The sequence below is a fragment of the Schistocerca nitens genome, chromosome 1 (assembly GCF_023898315.1).
Source record: "Schistocerca nitens isolate TAMUIC-IGC-003100 chromosome 1, iqSchNite1.1, whole genome shotgun sequence".
Lineage (NCBI taxonomy): Eukaryota > Metazoa > Arthropoda > Insecta > Orthoptera > Acrididae > Schistocerca > Schistocerca nitens.
Genome location: NC_064614.1, coordinates 486,632,327 through 486,653,586, shown reverse-complemented (window position 1 = coordinate 486,653,586; position 21,260 = coordinate 486,632,327). Strand labels below are relative to the sequence as shown.

General features: G+C 38.9%; 1 protein-coding gene across 8 annotated transcripts in view; it reads right to left on the bottom strand.

The window, feature by feature from the left end:
- The window catches only part of LOC126252467 (E3 ubiquitin-protein ligase CCNB1IP1-like), a 185,749-nt gene that overhangs the window by 124,954 nt on the left and 39,535 nt on the right, over nucleotides 1-21,260 (bottom strand). For 6 of the 8 annotated variants that reach the window (XR_007545845.1, XM_049953371.1, XM_049953378.1 and 3 more), the window contains one exon: nucleotides 10,590-10,822. The exons of the other annotated variants lie outside the window; for them this stretch is intronic. Coding sequence is in view for 5 of the 6 variants with exons in the window: in XM_049953371.1 (XP_049809328.1) it covers nucleotides 10,590-10,814 (225 nt within the window). In the remaining variant the exon portion in view is untranslated. The remainder of the gene's footprint in view (nucleotides 1-10,589; nucleotides 10,823-21,260) is intronic. 8 annotated transcript variants of the gene reach the window in all.

The window sequence follows — 21,260 nt, the reverse complement described above, 5'->3', positions numbered from 1 at the left end:
GTGTGTGTGTGTGGGGGGGGGGGGGGGGGAGTCACAACTGCTGCATTTCTTTATATATAATAAAACATTCTGGAGAAGACAAACCAAAGACTGCGTTGTATTGGCAGAACACTTAGAAAATGTAACAGATCTACTAAAGAGACTGCCTACACTACACTTGTCCGTCCTCTTTTGGGGTACTGCTGCGCAGTCTGGTATGCTTACCAGATAGAATTAGCAGAGTAGATTGAGAAAGTTCAAAGAAGAGCAGCATGTTTTGTATTATCATGAAACGAGGGAGAGAGTATCACAGACATGATACAGGATTTGGTTGGTTGGTTGATTTGGGGAGGGGACAAAACAGTGAGGTCATCGGTCCCAGGATTTGGGGTGTACATCATTATAACAAAGGCATTTTTCATTGCGGCGGAATCTTGTCACGAAATTTCAATTACCAACTTTCTCTTCCAAATGCGAAAATATTTTGTTGATGCAGACCTACACAGGGAGTAACGACCAACATAATAAAATAAGGGAAATCAGAGCTCACACGACAAGATATAGGTGTTTGATTTTTCTGCACGCTGTTCAAGATTGGAATAACAGAGAATTTTGTGAAGGTGCTTTGATGAACATTCTACCAGGCACTTAAGAGTGATTTGTGGAGTATCCATATAGAGGAGAATGTAGATGTACATACGTTAATAAAATGAAGGTTCACATGCACAGCACCTTCACAATCATCACCTGCAATTCCTTTAAAACAAATGTTTCTCTCTTCTTCCTGATTCTTCATGTAAGTACATCATTCTACAAAATCTAATTGGCAACATCTTTCTGTCAACCAATCTGTACCAAATACGATTCCAATGCTCAAAACTGAAATAACAAAAACTGGCTGCTCAAAATTTTCACCCAACATCCAATATTTCTACAGAACCTGTTCTCTCATTGGCTTACTTCAATTCCCATGTATGGTTACAATTCTAGTCAATTTACCAGAAAAAATAGGCATCTTAAATAGGCATCTTTACACAATCATTCAGCTCTTTGCATTGAGTCTGAACCAGAATCCAACGAGACATCAACATCAACTCAGCATATTTCTGCTGCAACAATTGATTTGGCATCCTTGGTAGATTGCTCATCTTCCATTAATAAGTCTAACATAATTTCATGCCCGTTGCCTTTGTGCATAGTTTGTACTACTATAGGTAATCTCATGACCATAGATTCAGTTCTGGAGCAGGTTGCATCCAAAACTAAAATCAGTTTTACTGCAAATCCCAATGTGGATCTGCGTCATATACTCTACTTTGTGGTGACTGACTGTAAGTTTCACGATCAAAGATAGTTCCTCTGGAATTCGTGACTGTACCCCTGCCACATTTTGTATTTCTTGGTTCTTTAAAATCATGCCAACAGTTAGGTGGCCTGAAGTTCCATTCAATACAATGCTCATTTCTCAATATTTCATTGTCTCCATTTCTTACACTGGAAAAATTGTTCTCTTACCATCTTCTTTCGATCTTGAGAGCTTAAATTTGATCTACAATAAAATGTACATCATCAATATCTTGGTATCTTCTCAGGGCTAATCTCTCACGAACAGGCGACGGCAATAGCAACAGCAATCACTGTATAAGAATCTCATTGAATTCTGTGTCTTTGACAGGCCCATCTAAATATATGTCAGTCTGTACCTCCACAAAGATTCATGGACGGTACCAACACTGTGACTGTACGGTGGTCACAAAAATAGTTCTTACTTTACTGTCGTTCGGCAGACCAAAATTTGTTCAAAAATGAAGCCTGAAATTATTGTTATCTGTTACCTACTCTCAAGCCCCACATGTGTGCACTATCTTTCAACCTGCTCACACAAATGTCTACTTTTTGTTTCTTGAAAAGCAATGTTAAGAAAGCATGTTTGAAATGGTCCATGAAAGCAGAAGTATGCAACTCTTGAGGCAGTTTGAACTGATGAAACCTGAGAATACCAACGTTGATATCAACAATCAAGTTTCGCATTGCATTCAGCAAACTGCAACATTTCTCTTGTACCACATTATTGATTTTGTCATCTAGCACACATTCATCTGAAGCGGGTTGCTGCATATGCTCAAATTTAGCAATCACGTCCATACATTTATTCTCTACACCAGTTACCATTTTAATAACAGACTGTCTAATCTGTGAACAATCACTCTTTGCTATTTTGATCTTTACGCTGTGTTCACTGATTTTATCTCCCACCTGATCATATTGTTTGCCTGTGAAACTACTGATGAGTTCAATTTGTGACTTTTTCAATGTTTCTTAAAATTCTTGTACATTCTTTTTGATTTGTTCCTCCACTCGATTTAATTCGCGTTTAAGATCACCAATTTGTTTATTAGTTTGCTGTTTTAAGACCTTTAGTTTGCTATTTAATATCGTTGTTCGTTGCTCTGGCGCACTCAAACAACTGACTTAGACCAACCACTATTAATTCATGGCTTACTACTTGTGTGATAACCTCCATTGTTGAGCTGAATATCAGTTCCTGAAGTTCATTAGAATTGTCATTTAAGGTACAGACAACCAGGGTAACATTTTACCACTCAGAATATCTATGTACCACTTACCACTTTTGTTTCAGATGGCTGCTACTCCACCTACATGCATTATTTTGTACTACATATAATAGTTTTATTATCTCTGTGATTTCTAGTTGGTATTCCAGATGTCTTAGTGTGATTTTCCTTTAATTGTGCTGGCTGTGAAGAGAGCTATTGGCGACACTGATTTAGGTTGGACAATGCCAGGTTGATACAAATATCTTAATATTTCAAAGTAAAACTTCAGTACTGAATTAACACAGTTTGTTTTTACTTCTTATTAACACATGATTTCCTTCTGGCAGTCTAAATTTACCCAGAGCATTAGATAAAGGAAAAATTCTTTGTTTTTTTAGGGTGGTCTCAGGTTATTCTAAATGACAATGTAGCTTTGTGCCAGCATTAGAATTGAAATTTTAGTCTAATAGAGCAAAGTTTGTATACATTTTTCACTTTTCCAAGAACCCAGTAAATCTGGATGTAAAATGTTACAATATGTTTTGGTGTGTAATTTATTTTGTGTCCAGTATTTTCAAAAAATGGTACGAAGTGGTACAAAGTTACCCCAATCGACTGTACTATTCTTTCACACCATTTTAGAATTGTTTTCAGAATCTACATTTATGGTTAATTTGTTCTGCATACTGACATCGCCTACATTCACAAGAGTATCTTCACTGTTAACATTTATTGTTAAGGGCAGCAAGTGGCTTATTGTTTCTAAGAGCCACAACTATTTACAGTTTACAGTTCACAAATTATTACCCCTTTCTGACATTATTTTTAACAAAAATGAGGTGTCACTATGCTAGAAGTTGTACGCTCACCATTTACAGTAGTTGTGCTGCATCAGCCATCTCGGGCTCCTCTTTGTTGCTCACTTTGTTGATAATTACTTCTCTCCTTGTTGATGATGGATCATTTCATCGGTAGTGTTACTTGATAATCAGTAGGGTGGAGTTCATTAATCACAATGGACTGAGATGTCACTATTAGTTTATTACATCCTTTGTTGGAAGGTGCTATTGTACTATAGAAAAAAGTCATGCTGTGAGATATGAATAAAACTTCAGCTTTCATGAATGCCTCAATGTTTGAGGACATTTCCTAAACGCGAATTATTATTCAAATGCTTCTGACAAATGACTGTAAAATTCAGTATACAGGGTGGTCCATTGATCATCACCAGGCCAAATATCTCAAGAAATAAGTGTCAAAGGAAAAAACTACAAAGAATGAAACTTGTCTAGCTTGAAGGGGGAAACCAGATGGTGCTATGGTTGGCCCACTAGATGGCGCTGCCATACGTCATATGGATATCAACTGCGTTTTTTTAAAATAGGAACCCCCATTTTTTTATTACATATTCGTGTAGTTCATAAAGAAACATGAATGTTTTAGTTGGACCACTTTTTTCGCTTTGTGACAGATGGCGCTGTAGTAGTCACAGACATATGGCTCACAATTTGAGATGAACAGTTGGTAACAGATAGGTTTTTTAAATTAAAATACAGAACATAGGTACGTTTGAACATTTTATTTCGGTTGTTGCAATGTGATACATATACCTTTGTGAACTTATCATTTCTGAGAATGCATGCTGTTACAGCATGATTATCTCTAAATACCACAGCAATAAATGCTCAAAATTATGTCCAATGATCCCACGGGTGAGATTGCCTGGTCATTTCGATTTGATCGCTTGGCGAAGGGTGGTCAAGGTTTGCGAGTAACACTGGGCATTCATTGCTGCCCCATGCTGCAGGAAGTGAATCAGATGGGGGCCATCTTGGTCAAAGAAGAATGTCAGCATAACCTTTCCTGCACTTGTGTGGGCGGCCTTGGCTTTCTTTGGTGGTGGTGACCCTGGATACGTCCACTGGAGACTTTGTCATTTTTGATTCTAGTTCGAAGTGATGACACCATGACTCATCTCCAGCCACTACTCATGCCAGGAACGCATTCCCTTCCTGAGCATAGCACTGCAGATGAGCAAGACAGTGGGCCATTCGACATGCTTCCTGGTGTGGTTGAAGACGGTGGGGCACTAATTGGGCACACACTTTGCGCATGTGCAGTTGTTCCTTCATGATGATGTGAGCACTTCCGACGCTCAATCTGACCAAGGTGGTTCTGGCTTCCACTGTCACTCGGCAGTCTTGGGTAAGGATTGCATCCACCAGCTGGACGGTGACATCGGTAATGCAGTGTGGTGCTCTAGACCATGTATCATTGGCTAACAACACCTGTCCTTCCCTGAAGCGCTTGTGCCACGCCTTGACCCTTGCGAGGGACATGCAGTGTTCCCCATACACTTGTGACATTCATTGATTAATGTCCATTCCTCCCACTCCTTCCACTGTCAGAACATGAACAACACCTCTTTAATCTTCATTTGACACCTCCATGTCACTTTTCACAATGCAACTAGCAGCGTTGGACAATTGATGCATGCTGCTGCTAGCTCTGTATAGTCATATGACATGCACGTGTGTCCTCCAGCGATGGGCTGTGAACTTCTATGCTCTGGTCGGAACCACATCTCGTTACACATGCCATGATATTATCCTCCTGTCACCGGTTTGTACATTCCAGACTCCGGCTCATTTCTTTTTGAACGCCCCTTGTATTTACATAGTATATAAAATGTTATCCTTTGAAAACAGCCATTACTATGCTGATTTTGAAGAGGCTTACTCCATTCTTTCATTCTGCATGTAGGAAAGCTGCACACATTGTTATCAGTTAATGGTTCAAACTTGCTCATGTAGACATCAAACAAATATTAATATTAAAGTACTATCCTGAAGCCAACCCCATAAATTGCATATTTAGAGAGCTAAATCAGTTCACGAGGGCTAATTTTCATCATAGACAAACCAAATGGATTAAATATTTAAGTATGTTTGAGGAGATAATTAATACACTTCCTCAAGCATCAAACCAGAGCTGACATTCAAAAAAGAATGTGTGGATTAACAAAACACTTAGGATGCCAGCAAAAAACCAGCAATGGGAAGAGAAAGTACTAACAGTCCTTGTGAATCAAAAAGAAAAAGTAAAACACAGAAAGCTGCAGTATGATTGTAAGAGAGTTTGGAAACAGAATTTCAAAGTAGGGGCAAAAGTTTTATTAAGGACGCGCCCCCACTCATCATTATTAACACGATGAAGCAAGAAGTGGCAGCTGCTATATTCAGGTCTCTTTGGCATATTACAAATCCTACATCCAGGTGCTTATTTACTTGAATATCCAGAACTCAACAGAGTAAAAGGGGTTCATCCTCACAAGGATATTAAAAGGTAAAATGAATAAGGAATGTGAAATGATGAAAAGGATTCACCTAAGTGAGATGATATTTCAAGGTTTATAATAATATTTATGTCAATTTGTAATTATAATTAATTAAATCAAATTACTAATCATTTCTTTTCAGACCTAATATTGCGTAATATTGGGTTGTTTATATGTCTATGTATATATACTAATCAAGACTCTTTATAGTTTTCTGTGATGGATTAATTGTGTTCCATGTACATGTAATATCTACGCCTATGTACATAAACTAATATAGATTCTTTCTAGCTTTCTGTGATGGATTAATTGTTATCTATGTAAATGTAATAGGTGTACATAAATTTTTTTTCAAATTTCGAGTTAGGATAAGTCAACTGATGATCATGTTGTAGCATTTAGTTTTCAGCCTTTCTCCAACAGAATGTTCAATGCTCGAATACGTTCTACTTGAAAAGAAGTCTCAACAATTTGTTAAAGTTATTCTCACTTGAGATTTTTCAAAGACAATGAATTTCATTCAATATAATTTATGCCAATGCAATGGCAAAAGCAGGTTAACTTCTCTCTGGAAACAAAGAAACATTATATGCCACTTACCAGTAAGATTAGTTTGTCGCTGGTACAGGTTTGTGTAGTTGGAGATGTTAGACTGTGTGTTGGTAATTATTTACCATGTACGAGCCCTCTGTTCAAAATTTTGAATTCAGAGATGAGTGTGAAAGGTTTACAGCAAATTCCTGAGCTGTGCTCTATCTGGTTCGACAGGACTAACTTGTATTATTGTGATGTAATCTCCAGTTGAAATGAATGAATTTAAGAACTGCAAGTTCCGTAAAGTAACTGAGTGGACCACAAACAAACAACAATGAACTTCACATGGAGATGATTTGAGTCTATTATATGGTGTGGCAATTGATATCCACTGCATTTAATGTGGCATGATCATAAATGTGGACTCAAGGCATGAACTGTGAGTTATTCCAGTCATTTCTGAAAATCTTGGGCCAGTAAAGCAGAAGTTGTTGTCACTGACGAGACCGAATGTCTCAGTTATCTTGACCTTCATAATGCTGAGTGAGACTCTGTGACAGTAATACAAACAACAATGAAAGTTGTCAAAGTAGTCTGCAATTCACTGCAAGAGAAATGAACATCAAACAGTATAAAGAGAAAGACTTTTTCTGCAAAAATTATTGTAAAGTCATCTGTTGTTGCTTCTTTTGAATTTGATGTGTCAAGACAGAAATCAACTGTGAACTAATCAGCTTTTCTTTAAGACTACAACCCTGAGCAAATATCTATATGTGTCGTGAATTTTTTATGTGTTCACAGGCCAACATGTTGAGCATGGTGCCATGAGGTCTGTCCCTTGCTATTTACTGAAGACTATCACGTTCCACTTTCAGGAAAGACTTCCCTTCCAGTCCACACCCATATCTTCATCTTCCGTACAACCACCGCCCAACATTGTTCTCTATTCACTGTGTGTGGCTACCCAATGGAGTGCTCTTATAGGAGCACAACAGCTTCCACCAACAACATATATCTCTGTCACACAACATATTCAAAGTTCTTCACAGATTCATGTTTTGCAAAATGTGTGTAGTGTCATTGTGACAAACATTTAGTAATTTACTTCTAGCTTGAGTAACAAAACTAATCACCACATATTATCAATATTTAAACCAACTACAAGGTTATAATAGACTAATCAAATTACGTATTTTGGCTTACATATATTAATGAATTCTAATTTTGTATTTGTTTGTCAAATGAAGTTTTCCAAGGTTTCCCTGCATGCTCGCACCCGAATGGGGAGAGACAAATTTTGTGTATGACAGACCATCGCAAACTAGCCATCAAAATGTAACCTTTGTGACTAGTAGAGGGCCAACCATCGTCAGTTAACAGTAGCATGCCAATACCAGATACCTAAGGTCAAAAGATTATATTATTACTACATTGTAATTAATGAGAGTAAATAATATATTTTGTCAAGTTTGAAACCTGGTGATAATGAAATTTAATCTAAGAAAAATTTCATTCCCATTGTAATATTGCCTCTCCTTAATAATTTTCCAGCTATAAGGTGCAAGTATTCACATTTTTTTGAATGAAATTCCTGTGAAATTGTGTAAGGATTCAAACAATATAAAGAGTACATGGTGACACACAAACTGTATAAACGTTTTAGTTAAATTTCTACATAATGTAGAATCTCTGATTTGTGACTGCGAGAGAGGAGCTAAGAGCTCTGTGATGCATAGCGTTTCTGTCTTGACTTTACAAATAAGCAATTAATCAACTGTAACAGGACACACTGGTATTAGTTCTCTGATCTAGTAGATGAGTAATGAATACTCTTCTGTAGCTAATTTAATGTATTGTTGAAAGTCAGCCATCTTTTAAAATTTGGAATTCTAAAAGTTTGACAATTTGAAAAGTCCTAATAAAATTAGATACAAATGTGGCTGTATCTGAAGAATACAGGAGAATACACCCAAAGTATTTTCCTTCTTTTGAGGTTTCTAGGCATGATAATGTTTACCAGATTCCAATCTAAAATCGTGTCATTGCTGGGACAACTACCGAACGATCTACAGGGTGTCCGAAAAGACTTTCCCTGATTACATAAATTGATAACTCAGGCTAGAAGTAAGATACAAATATGAAACTTGTGTCGAATTGTTTACAACTATCAAAGTTTTTTTTTAAAAAGGTTCGCAGTACGTAAGTAGTGGATGAGATGCAGTGCCCAAGAAGACATGTTAACCAGACAGGAGAAGGCACAGTGTGTCCTGTGGTACCATGAGACACGATCACCAACCACAGTGCAGAGACACTTCCAGACAACATTTGGAAGGAATCCACCTAATGTCAAGAGCATTAAAGCCTGGTATGAGAAGTTCAAGAACACAGGATCGGTTGCTGACCTTCCAAGGTCTGGTCGACCAAGAACCTCAGCAGAGAGGGTGGAAGCTGTAAGGCAGTCTTTTCTGCGAAGTCCGAAGAAATCGGTGCACAGGACCTCACAAGAATTACATATGCCAAAAAGCTCTCTCCATGACATTTTACACAAACGTTTATTGTTTCGTACATACAAAGTTCAAATTGTTCAGGCCTTGTTGCCCAATGACAGTACACATTGATATGACTTTGCAGTTGATATGCTACCATGTATTGAGGACGATGATGTTTATCTCAGACGAATTGCCTTTTCCGACAAAGTGACCTTTTTTGTCAGTGGAGTAGTGAATCGCCATAATGTGCGCATTTGGGGTTCACAACCCCCTGGCGAGGTCATGGAGTGCACCAGAGGCAGTCCGAAGGTGAATGTTTGGTGCACGCTATTGCACGATTAAATTATTGGGCCATTCTTCTTCGCTGAGGCTACCACCACATCTGCAGTGTATCTGGACATGTTGCAACTGTATGCTGTTCCTCAGCTGCTTCAGTATCATCCCGATGTCTTTGTTTCAGCAAGACAGTGCACTGCCTCATTGGGGTATGGACGTCCGTGTCTATCTCAATATGACCTTTCCTGGGCGATGGATTGGTCGTGATGGGCCAACGGTTTGGCCTCCACGCTCTCCTGACATAACCCCATTAGACTTCTTTATGGGGTTATGTCAAGGACGAGGTCTACCAAACATGTGTACCAGATTTTGAAACCCTGCGGCAACGGATAACCACAGTTGTTAAATTGATCCCTCCAGTGATGTTGGCTAATGTGTGGAAGGAAATTGAATACCGCCTAGATGTGCTATGTTCTAGTGGAAGTTTACTGATGTGTGAAAAAACTTTGATAGTTTGTAAACAATTAGACACCAGTTTCATATTTGTATCTTACTTCTAGCCTGAGTTATCAATTTATGTAATCAGGGAAAGACTTTTCGGACACCTTGTATTATGAGCAGTCTAATTTAATTCCGAGTTGTAGCCTATGACAAACTTAGCAGTGAGACGTCGGGCAGCAGAAGACTAAATTCGATGAGCTGGAGAAATCCAATACCAGAGAGTAGTGGCACTTAATAAGTGCACTGCTACATATAATAAACATTTCGTTCATAGTTTGGACATTATCTTTAGTACTGCAATTAAATTCTAGATGACAGGTAACATCAAACACATTAAAATAATTGTTTGTGATATGTGAAATACATATTGGCTTACGCTTCTGTTAATAATAATAAAATACTTGCAGAAAAAAAATATTTCTGCAGCAAAATAGTTGAAGAAAAATTTGTCCCAACAGAGCCAACAGAGTGCCAAAGGATTTCACACCGCTGATGTCTTAATGACCACAACTCATACGGCTAAAATTGTACCAGTCTTTAACTCCTATCATATACAGGACTTTCATTTAATGTGTAGAATTTTAGAGGCCAATGAAACTTTTATCGTGATCTCATTTGACTACAAGTATTCAAGAGTCGTTTTGGCTGCACTGGAATTTGTCAAGACTTGGTCGATGACCAAGATGCCTATGACACCTGTATGCCAATAAAATGAATGCTAATGATTTTATATTGAACACAGACATATTCTATCAACAGCATTTTGCAGTTTACTTTTTAGTGGACAATATACTGCACTCTGAAGCCAAGAACTCCAACACGTAAGCTACTATAAGAAAATTTCAAAATAATAACACACTACAAAGAAAAATATGGGAACAATGAATAAACATGTCAAGTTCAAAAACAAATTACCGATCTGAACTGTGGTGATGGATTCAAATCCACTTTAACAATATCATACTTATTACACAAAGAGGTGGAACATGTTGGACATGTTTTCACGTCATCAAGCTTTTGTGAAAATTCACTATCGCCATGTTCTTCGCAAAATGCATGGGAACAACTTGTTATCCAAGCAATTCTGCTCAAACGTTTCCGACATTTACTGAAATTGCAGTATATATCCAGATCTCCCATTAGTTAACCTGAAAATTATAAGCAGTTATGTAAAACATTATATGAATTTTTAGTTTCTAAATATCAATAGATACTCCACTGACCAGCAAAGAGCAACAGTGATGTCATGAATAGCAAATCATTTCAGCACTTTAGAAACTATTAAACAATTACTTTGAAAGATCTGAAATAACATATCTTTAATATCTACGCCACATATTACCACAATGTTTGACAAGGTCAACTGATGTACACTTTGTAGGTTAATATTCACATTGTTATTATATCTCATTCTGATTCTTTATAACAACAAAAGTAATCAATTTTTGATAATATAAAGTAATAACACAGACAAAAAAAAAAATCTACTCACCAAGCAGCAGCAGGAGAACAAACATGTAAAAATACGTTTTAGGTACGGAAGCTTTCAGAGCCAGTGGCTCCTTCTTCCGGCGGAAGGGGTGAAGGGTAAGGAAGAGGGGTGTAGGAAAAGGACTGAAGAAGTTTAGGAAAAGGTGTAGAGCTCAAAAAAGTCACCCAGACCGTGGGTCAGGGAAGACTTACCAGAAGGCATGAGAAGGAAAGACTGATCGTTGGGGACTGCATCGGACATGATCTGGAAACCTGAGAGCTTAAAGGTGAAAGACAGGATAATATGCAAGGCAGAGGTTCCTGATAAAATGAGTGAGCGAGGTAATACAACTGAACAGCTAAGTGCACTGTATGTAATAGAGGTGGGAAAGGGGCAATGAAAAATATACGGGTCAGAAAACGAAAAGTGTAGAAAATAAAATAGAGTGAAGAAAGGAGTAGTTACTGTGCAGAAATGCTGAGATGGAAGAAATTAATGTAAATTAAGGCCAGGTGCGTGGCGAGAACAAAGAGCATGCTGTAGTGCTAGTTCCCGCCTGCAGAGTTCTGAGAAACTGGTGTCTGGGGAAGAATCAAGATGGCGCATGCGGCGAAACAGGCATCGAGGTCATAACTGTCATGCTGTAGAGCATGCATTGGAACAGGATATTGTGTGTTGCCAGTATACACCATCTGCCTATGCCCATTCAACCTAACTGATAACTTGGTGATGTTGATGCAAAAGGCCTAACAGTGTTTACATAACAGCTCGTACATGAAACATGCTCTTTCACAGGTGGCTCTCCATTCCATAGTATATGTTTTGCGAGTTACAAGGCTGGTATAGGTGGTGGTAGGGGGGGGGTGCATAAGGCAAGTCTTGCAGCAGGTACGATCACAGGGTTATCAGTTAGGATGAATGGGCATAGGCAGAGGGTGTATACCGGCAACACACAATATCCCATTGTACATCATGCTCTACAACATGACAGTCGTGACCTCGGGGCCTGTTTTACCACACGCGCCATCTGTATTCTTCCCTCAGACACCAGTTTCTCACAACTCTGCCCCTCTTCATTGCCCTTCAAACTTTCTGCCAGAAGAGGGAGCCACTGACTCCAAAAGCTTGCATACCTAAAACCTTTTTTTATATATGTATTCTCCTGCCACCACCTGGTGAGTAAATTTTTTATCTATCATATTACTTCATTCTGATTCTTTCTTGTTCCACCACATTACATTCATAAAATACATAAACCTACATTGTCTATAGAATAAAGGTTTTTTAAAAAAAATCTAAATAAGCAACAGTAGCAAATAAAGCCACAAAAAGTGACTTAAATGATAATTTATGGATATAAACATTTCTTCATTTCATAAAAGAATGTGTAGTATCACCACTGTCTTTCAGTGCTACCAAGTAAATAGCACAACTGCCACAGCTGATGCAAAAGGGCCACAATAACGTCAATACAGCAGCAACAACAACACTGACAGGCTGGTTACTACATCCCCAAACTATGGGCTTGTTTTGGTGTGTGGTTAGATGTGGTGTTTCAGAAAAACAAGTAGATGCCGAATCTTTATAAATACCCATCATTTTTAGTCAAATTCATCTCAGTCTGGCAGCACCAACTTTAAGGGTAGGACTACATCAGGCAACAGGCAGCCAACAAGAGATTTGGCCTCCACCATTGACAGGCCCACTGCTTGTTCTAAGTCCTCAACTGTGGACTTGGCACCTCCTAGCCTTGGCCATAAACCAGCCACAACCACCTTATGTTTAGCCCAGTCAATGAAGGCCAAAATATGTTGACTGGGGAAGAAATTCGTGCAGTCACAAATTTCTGTACATTGGTAGCGAGGAGTGTCATGAACAGCATAGTAAAAATCCTGACTGATGGCATGTGAGCATAGGGGTGGGGGTTGTGTAAAGGTTCCTTTTTTAGGTTTCTCTTAAATATCTTGATGCTGCAGCATCCAGCAAGAATGATTCCCAGTACGAAATTGAACTACATTAAATTTCCTATGAAAATGTTCTATTCACGTTCCTTAGGATTCATTTTCTGCATTGCAGGGGATGGAAAAAATTGCAGATTATTAAAAATAGTGTTTTTATGGTACCAAATTATTGTCTGCTGTTAAATGAAGTGGTTTAAGAACAAATATTAAATGTGTCTACCACATCTAAGAGCAATAGAGCCCTAGTAATGGATAAATTGTTTTCTGGGGGTGTAACAGGGTGGAAAGGTGGGGGTGCAGGTTAGAAGCATGAGGGGAGGTAGGTCACTAGATTTTGGTCATGCACTTCCCTCCTTTATGGGTCTACTGAGCAGGCAATTCCTCATTCTCTCTACTGTGCTAAGTCACAAAAAGTATAACTTGGTGTTTCACTAAGTTATGCAGACCCTTCTGCAGCTCACCTTATGAAGCACTGACAACGCAATGTGCAGACATGCCTAGGGTTGTATATTTTCCACAAAGTGCATTACCACTACAAGGACTATGGATATGAATTACTAATAACACTAATACAAGAAATGTATGTGGACAGAATCTACATAAATCTCTGCACACTTTTCTAAAATGCTAGAGAGAAAATTGATTCTTAGTCATCCTGTACAGCAGCTCTAGCATTCTTTTGGGAAAGGAGACTTCACCAAGAGTGCTACTTGCTTTGCAATTTACAGATAAGACTATATCTCCCCAGCATTTCTCATCTATTTCTCTCATGTATGTAGACTAAATAACTTCACTGAGTTCGTGTTATGTAGTGGAGGTTTTTTTTCCAGTTTATTTAGTGAGTACTTATTTGTAGTTTTTAAGTGAATTTTTATGTAAAATACGCACCTACAAACAATATCTGAGAAGTGTTTAATTTTTAAATGTGATGTTGTCAGTGACCTATGTAGTGTTGGTGGCAAAAGGATTGGCTTGATACATGTTGATCTTTCTGCTGTCGGCTGTTGACAGCATATTGTAAAGCTGTGCAACTATGTTCCAGACACTTGGTGGTGAATTAATGAATGACAAACAGTTACAGCACTTTTCTCAACATTAATAGTGCTACTAGTTGACAGCAAAAATCTCTTCCATTCAAGAACTACTGACACTTGTTGAGTGGCCTGCACAGAGTGGAGCCACTTACCACACACCCACAGTATATTGCACATGGTGGGTGCCGATAATGTCTGATGGAACAGGAATGACCAAGTTTAAATTTAGAATAAGAATTTCCTGCAATGCATTGCTTGACTTGCATTGAAATATTTAAAGTGCCTTAATTACGGAGGCTGCCTGTTTAAGCCTCTGGGCCTTGTCAGATGTTGGGCTGGAATGATGCACTGGATAAAGTAAAGTAAAAAAAAAAAAAAAAAAAAAAAAAAAACAAGTTAGTGGAGACAATGAAATCAACGCTGTCAAATACATATTGACAGCATGTTAGGGAGAGGCTCTTTGGTGCAGTAGACAGTTGACAGCTCCACTTGTTGAACTCTTTTACGTAACACCTCACTTAACAACTGAAAAGAACAACTCCCTCAATAACCTAAAAATAAGTCCACTTTATAAACACAAGATCAGTGAAGTTATTTTGCCTACTCACAAGAAAACTGGACAGAAAGTGCTGGGGAGATATGGTCTGTCTATAAACTTAAAAGCAAGCACTGAGAGAACACTACAGCTGCAATGCAGGATGACAAAGAATCAATATCCCTCGAGCATTATAGAACAGTGTGCAGATATATACTTGTACTCAGATTCTATCCATATGTGTTTCTTGTGTTAGTATTATTAGTAATTCATATCTGTTGTATACATGGAAGAATCCTGGAGATACTGACAGGTTTCAGATAGATTATATAATGGTAAGAAAGAGATTTAGGAACCAGGTCTTAAATTGTAAGACATTCCCAGGGGTAGATGTGGACTCTGACCACAATCTATTGGTTATGAACTGTAGATTAAAACTGAAGAAACTGCAAAAAGGTGGGAATTTAAGGAGATGGGACCTGGATAAACTGACTAAACCAGAGGTTGCACAGAGTTTCAGGGAGAGCATAAGGGAACAATTGACAGGAATGGGGGACAGAAATACAGTAGAAGAAGAATGGGTAGCTTTGAAAGATGAGCCGGCCGAAGTGGCCGCGCGGTTCTGGTGCTGCAGTCTGGAACCGCGAGACCGCTACGGTCGCAGGTTCGAATCCTGCCTCGGGCATGGATGTGTGTGATGTCCTTAGGTTAGTTAGGTTTAACTAGCTCTAAGTTCTAGGGGACTAATGACCTCAGCAGTTGAGTCCCATAGTGCTCAGAGCCATTTGAACCATTTGAAAGATGAAGTAGTGAAGGCAGCAGAGGATCAAGTAGGTAAAACGACGAGGGCTAGTAGAAATCCTTGGGTAACAGAAGAAATATTGAATTTAATTGATGAAAGGAGAAAATTTAAAAATGCAGTAAATGAAGCAGGCAAAAAGGAATACAAACGTCTCAAAAATGAGAGCGACAGGAAGTGCAAAATGGCTAAGCAGGGATGGCTAGAGGACAAATGTAAGGATGTAGAGGCTTATCTCACTAGGGGTAAGATAGATACTGCCTACAGGAAAATTAAAGAGACCTTTGGAGAAAAGAGAACCACTTGTATGAATATCAAGAGCTCAGATGGAAACCCGGTTCTAAGCAAAGAAGGGAAAGCAGAAAGGTGGAAGGAATATATGGAGGGTCTATACAAGGGCAGTGTACTTGAGGACAATATTATGGAAATGGAAGAGTATGTAGATGAAGATGAAATGGAAGATATGATACTGCGTGAAGAGTTTGACAGAGCAATGAAAGACCTGAGTCGAAATAAGGCCCCGGGAGTAGACAACATTCCATTAGAACTACTGACGGCCTTGGGAGAGCCAGTCCTGACAAAACTCTACCATCTGGTAAGCAAGATATATGATACAGGCAAAATACCCTCAGACTTCAAGAAGAATATAATAATTCCAATCCCAAAGAAAGCAGATGTTCACAGATGTGAAAATTACCGAACAATCAGTTTAATAAGTCACGGATGCAAAATACTAACGCGAATTCTTTACAGACGAATGGAAAAACTGGTAGAAGCCGACCTCGGGGAAGATCAGTTTGGATTCCGTAGAAATGTTGGAACACGTGAGGCAATACTGACCCTACAACTTATCTTAGAAGCTAGATTAAGGAAAGGCAAACCTACGTTTCTAGCATTTGTAGACTTAGAGAAAGCTTTTCACAATGTTGACTCCTTTAAATTCTGAAGTTGGCAGGGGTAAAAGACAGGGAGCGAAAGGCTATTTACAATCTGTACAGAAACCAGATGGCAGTTATAAGAGTCGAGGGGCATGAAAGGGAAGCAGTTGATGGGAAGGGAGTGAGACAGGGTTGTAGCCTCTCTCCGATGTTATTCAATCTGTATATTGAGTAAGCAGTGCAGGAAACAAAAGATAAATTCGAAGTAGGTATTAAAATCCATGGAGAAGAAATAAAAACTTTGAGGTTTGCCGATGACATTATAATTCTGTCATAGACAGCAAAGGGCTTGGAAGAGCAGTTGAACGGAATGGACAGTGTCTTGAAAGGAGGGTATAAGATGAACATCAACAAAAGCAAAACGAGGATAATGGAATGTAGTCGAATTAAGTCGGGTGATGCTGAGGGAATTAGATTAGGAAATGAGACACTTAAAGTAGTAAAGGAGTTTTGCTATCTGGGGAGCAAAATAACTGATGATGGTCGAAGTATAGAGGATATAAAATGTAGACTGGCCATGGCAAGGAAAGCGTTTCTGAAGAAGAGAAATTTGTTAACATCGAATATAGATTTAAGTGTCTGGAAGTCGTTTCTGAAAGTATTTGTATGGAGTGTAGCCATGTATGGAAGTGAAACATGGACGATAAATAGTTTGGACAAGAAGAGAATAGAAGCTTTTGAAATGTGGTGCTACAGAAGAATGCTGAAGATAAGGTGGGTAGATCATATAACTAATGAGGAGGTATTGAATAGGATTGGGGAGAAGAGAGGTTTGTGGCACAACTTGACTAGAAGAAGGGATCGGTTGGTAGGACATGTTCTGAGGCATCAAGGGATCACCAATTTAGTATCGGAGGGCAGCGTGGAGGGTAAAAATCATAGAGGGAGACCAAGAGATGAATACACTAAACAGATTCAAAAGGATGTAGGTTGCAGTAGGTACTGGGAGATGAAGAAGCTTGCACAGGATAGAGTAGCATGGAGAGCTGCATCAAACCAGTCTCAGGACTGAAGACCACAACAACAACATCTGTAGTCCATGTAGTGTCAGTGTACTTTGCAGAAAATAAAGAACCCCGGGCATGTCTGCACACTGTGTTGCCAGTGATTCATCAGGCAAGCTGTGGAAGGATCAGCATAACCTTGGTTAACATCCTTTAGTTACTTTTTGTGATGTAGTGCAATAAAGATCATGTGGAACTGCCTGCTCATCTTCATTTTGCAGACCTATGAAGGAGGGAAGTTCATGACAACAATCTGCATGCTTCTAACCTCCACCTCCACCTTTCTACCCTGTCACTACCAGAATAAAATTTATCCCTTAATATGGTTCTACTGCCTTTAGATGTGGTACAAAAATTTACTACTTATTCTTAACCCACTTCATTTTTCAATAAACATCAATTTTATACCATTAAAAAACTGTTTTTAATAACCTACAATTTTTCCATGCCTTGCAAAACCAAAACTATTAGTCCTATAGAAAAGAAATGAACAGGAGCTTTTTGTAGGAAATTTTCACTATAAGCCACAGTTCTCGATATAGCCAAGAAAAACATGAAAAAGTTAACTTTAAATGTCCCTCCAACCCCAAGGTCACACCCTACCAGTCAGGATTTCTTGTACGTTATTCATCACATCTCCCCCTACCACTGTACACAAATTTTTTTTCTCCTAATTTTCTTTTGTGGACTGGACTAGCCCTGGAAGGCAGGCATTCGAGATCAGGGTGGTGCCATCACTTTACCACCTACACCTGGGTGGGCATACTGATGCTGTATGCCTCTGCTTGCAAGGGCAGACACCATTGCTGAGGGTTGTCTTCCATTATAAGAATCATAGTGGGACTCTGTGCCTACTGACATATCATGCCCTGAGTTGTAGGGCTGTGCCCAGACAGTACACATGCTGCTGCAGACTCTGCGTGCCAGCATTAGCACCTACCTGCTGACATCATGCCAGTCACTGGCTGCCTGTTGCATTAGTGCCACCACACTCGCTGTGTCAACATATGCTCAGTTGTGGAGGTGGTGATGGGGGGAGGGGGGGGGGGGGGAGGATGCAGAGGGGAACATTGCCATTGCAGAGTGTAGTAATTAGAGTTGTAGACTTTGTGTGCTAGTAAAATGTATGACTATTAATCATGTTTCCTTGAGCAACCATCAGTCATCTTCACGATGACTACCCACTGTTTCAACTCAACCATGGCACTGTAGAGTCTATCCATCCCGGGCCTCTACATTTTGGTGTCAGAGGCAGACATCTGCGACAGACATCTGCAGCTGGACCAGCATCATGTTGCAGCCAACCATAGCTGTCAGATCAAGAGTTACAGTGGGATGAATTGACAAACTTGTTTTGTTTCTCTTCTCCTATTTCTGTGTGCAGTTAAGACAGGTTCAAGTGAGGACTGTCATCATAACAAAGAAGCAACATTTACATGGCCAGAGAAACCAGCTGATTTGTCATATTTTTGTGGCAATACCAGGAAGCACTATTTGGAGCCAATAATGTGCTTGCAGTGCAGTCTATTAGGCATTAGTGGAGTGTTTCACATGCCACCACTATGGCCATACTGCCAAGCAAGATACCAAGTCAAAGTGGCTCATGATTAAGCTGAAAGTCCATATTCTATGCTTGTGAGTATTTAAGCTATTATTTGTCAAGGTATTGTTGTTCTTAGTCTATTTGACTATGTATTGTGGATACGGATAAAGGTTCCACAAAGACAGAGACCATGATGCAGGGTGTTCCGAGACAGGAGGCGATTCAGTCATTAACAAGTCAGGTAGAGCAACTGTCAGCAGATTACAATGAGATGCATAAATAAATGGTTGCTATGGAGGCCAATAGCTCATCATCCACTTTGGCTACTACATTTTTGGATTCAGCTGTTACTAGCTTGATGATTTCCATTCTGGCAAACCAACTGATAACGTATTGTCTTTCCTGGATGATCTGGAAGCAGTAGCAAAGATGTGAGTTTTAGACAGATGATCAGCTTTTGCAAATAGCTAGGTTGTGATTAACAGGGGAGGCAAAAGCATTTGTTTTATATAAGGAAGAGTTGAGAAACCCACAAACATATGAGCATTTAAAACAAGTTCTCCTGCAATGCTATAAGAAGCAGAATAGCATGAGAATTTTCTGGGAGCAATTGAGTGGGGTGTTAAAAGAGCACAATAAGTCAGTTGAAAGTTTCACTGATATGTTTATGGAAAGTAAATGTACATACAGGTAGACCCTGTTATACACGGATTAGTTATCTGCATTTTCGCACACACACGAGTTTTGTTTTAAGTTCAGTGCAGCCATCTGTTAACAGAACATGGAAGCAGCAATGCTTTAGTGAATTTGAATGTTCATCATCTGTCATTAATAAATCAGGTAGCATCTGTCATGTTTGTCAAGATGAGAATTTTCAGTTCATTTCAGTAGAGTTCTGAAGTTGCACTGGGCAGATTCTGTGTTTAAAATGTTAGGTAAAGGGAAAGAAAGTGTGCCTGCTAAGAGGACGAAGCATGTACAAAGATCCTTTTCATTATAAACAAAGTTACAAGTTTTGGATTGCTACGAGAAATGTGAGCATATCGTTGACATTCAGCGTGCTTTGGGGCTTAGTGAATCCACTGTGAGAAATATTTATGACTAGGCAGAATCAATTCAAAGAATTGTTCTATCTTCAAGTAACTAAAATGTGACCATATCTTCCTCTGAGGTGATGGAAATAATGGAAAAAGTGCTAAGCCATAGGACTGAGCACCACAACCAACAGCACATACCTCTAGCCAAAGCTGCTATTCAAGCTAAAGCCAAGAGCTTATACGCAGATTTAACAAACGAAGAGGACGATACAGCACCTTTCTCGGATAGCTCAGGTTGGTTTGATCCCTTCAGACATTGCTAAGGAATTTAAAAAGAGGTTTAAAGAAATATCACAGAATAATTCTATAACTGAAGAAACAGGTTTATTTTGGAAATGATTGCTTAGCTGCACATTCATGTCTATTGAAGAAAAAACAGCACCTGGATTTAATACTACCAAGGTCTAATGCACACTTCTTTTCCATGGAAATGGTGCAACGGCTTGAAAATTAAAGCCTATTGTGATATAAAAATACTCTAAACCCGTCCGAACAGATCTCAGAAGACCCTAATGGTACAAACAATCTGCTATGTCATCCTCAGCCTATAGGTGTCACTAGATGCAGATATGGAGGGGTGTGTGGTCAGCACTACGACCATTGATATTTTTAAAAATATTGGGAATCCAATATATCAAAATTTTTAAAAATATCATTATTGACCATTGATATGTCGAAAAAGAGTATCGATATATCAATGAAAAAAATATCAATGTACTGGCCTATAAAAATATCAGCTACACATTGTAAATACAATGCCAGTTTTAGAGCTGTATGTTTTAAGTATTGATTTATTATTACATATTCTGCTCATCAACAAGCTAGCAGGCTGCCTATCCCCCTCAGAGCAGGAATTGAAAGGTAAACGAGGCACATTCAAGCTTAGCGATAACCTCTTTGCTAACAATGGTAACTGCACGTAACTGGCACAATAAAAGGTGTCTGTCATTCAGTTTCTTCAAGTATCAGATTTGTCCAAAACACTTCATGCCGACTTCCCTGTTTTTTCATTTCTGCCAACACCAGCAACCTAGCAGTTGTAGTGTCAAAATTGCATGATGAAGTTGAACACTACTGTTCCTGTAGGTAGCACCGAGCACCGATTACATCAGCATTTCCCCTCACATGTCTCCAACCACCGTAAAAACCAGTCTTGTCACTTAGATTTTTGTTAATCATTTTCAGAAAGTGCTTTTGAAGAATG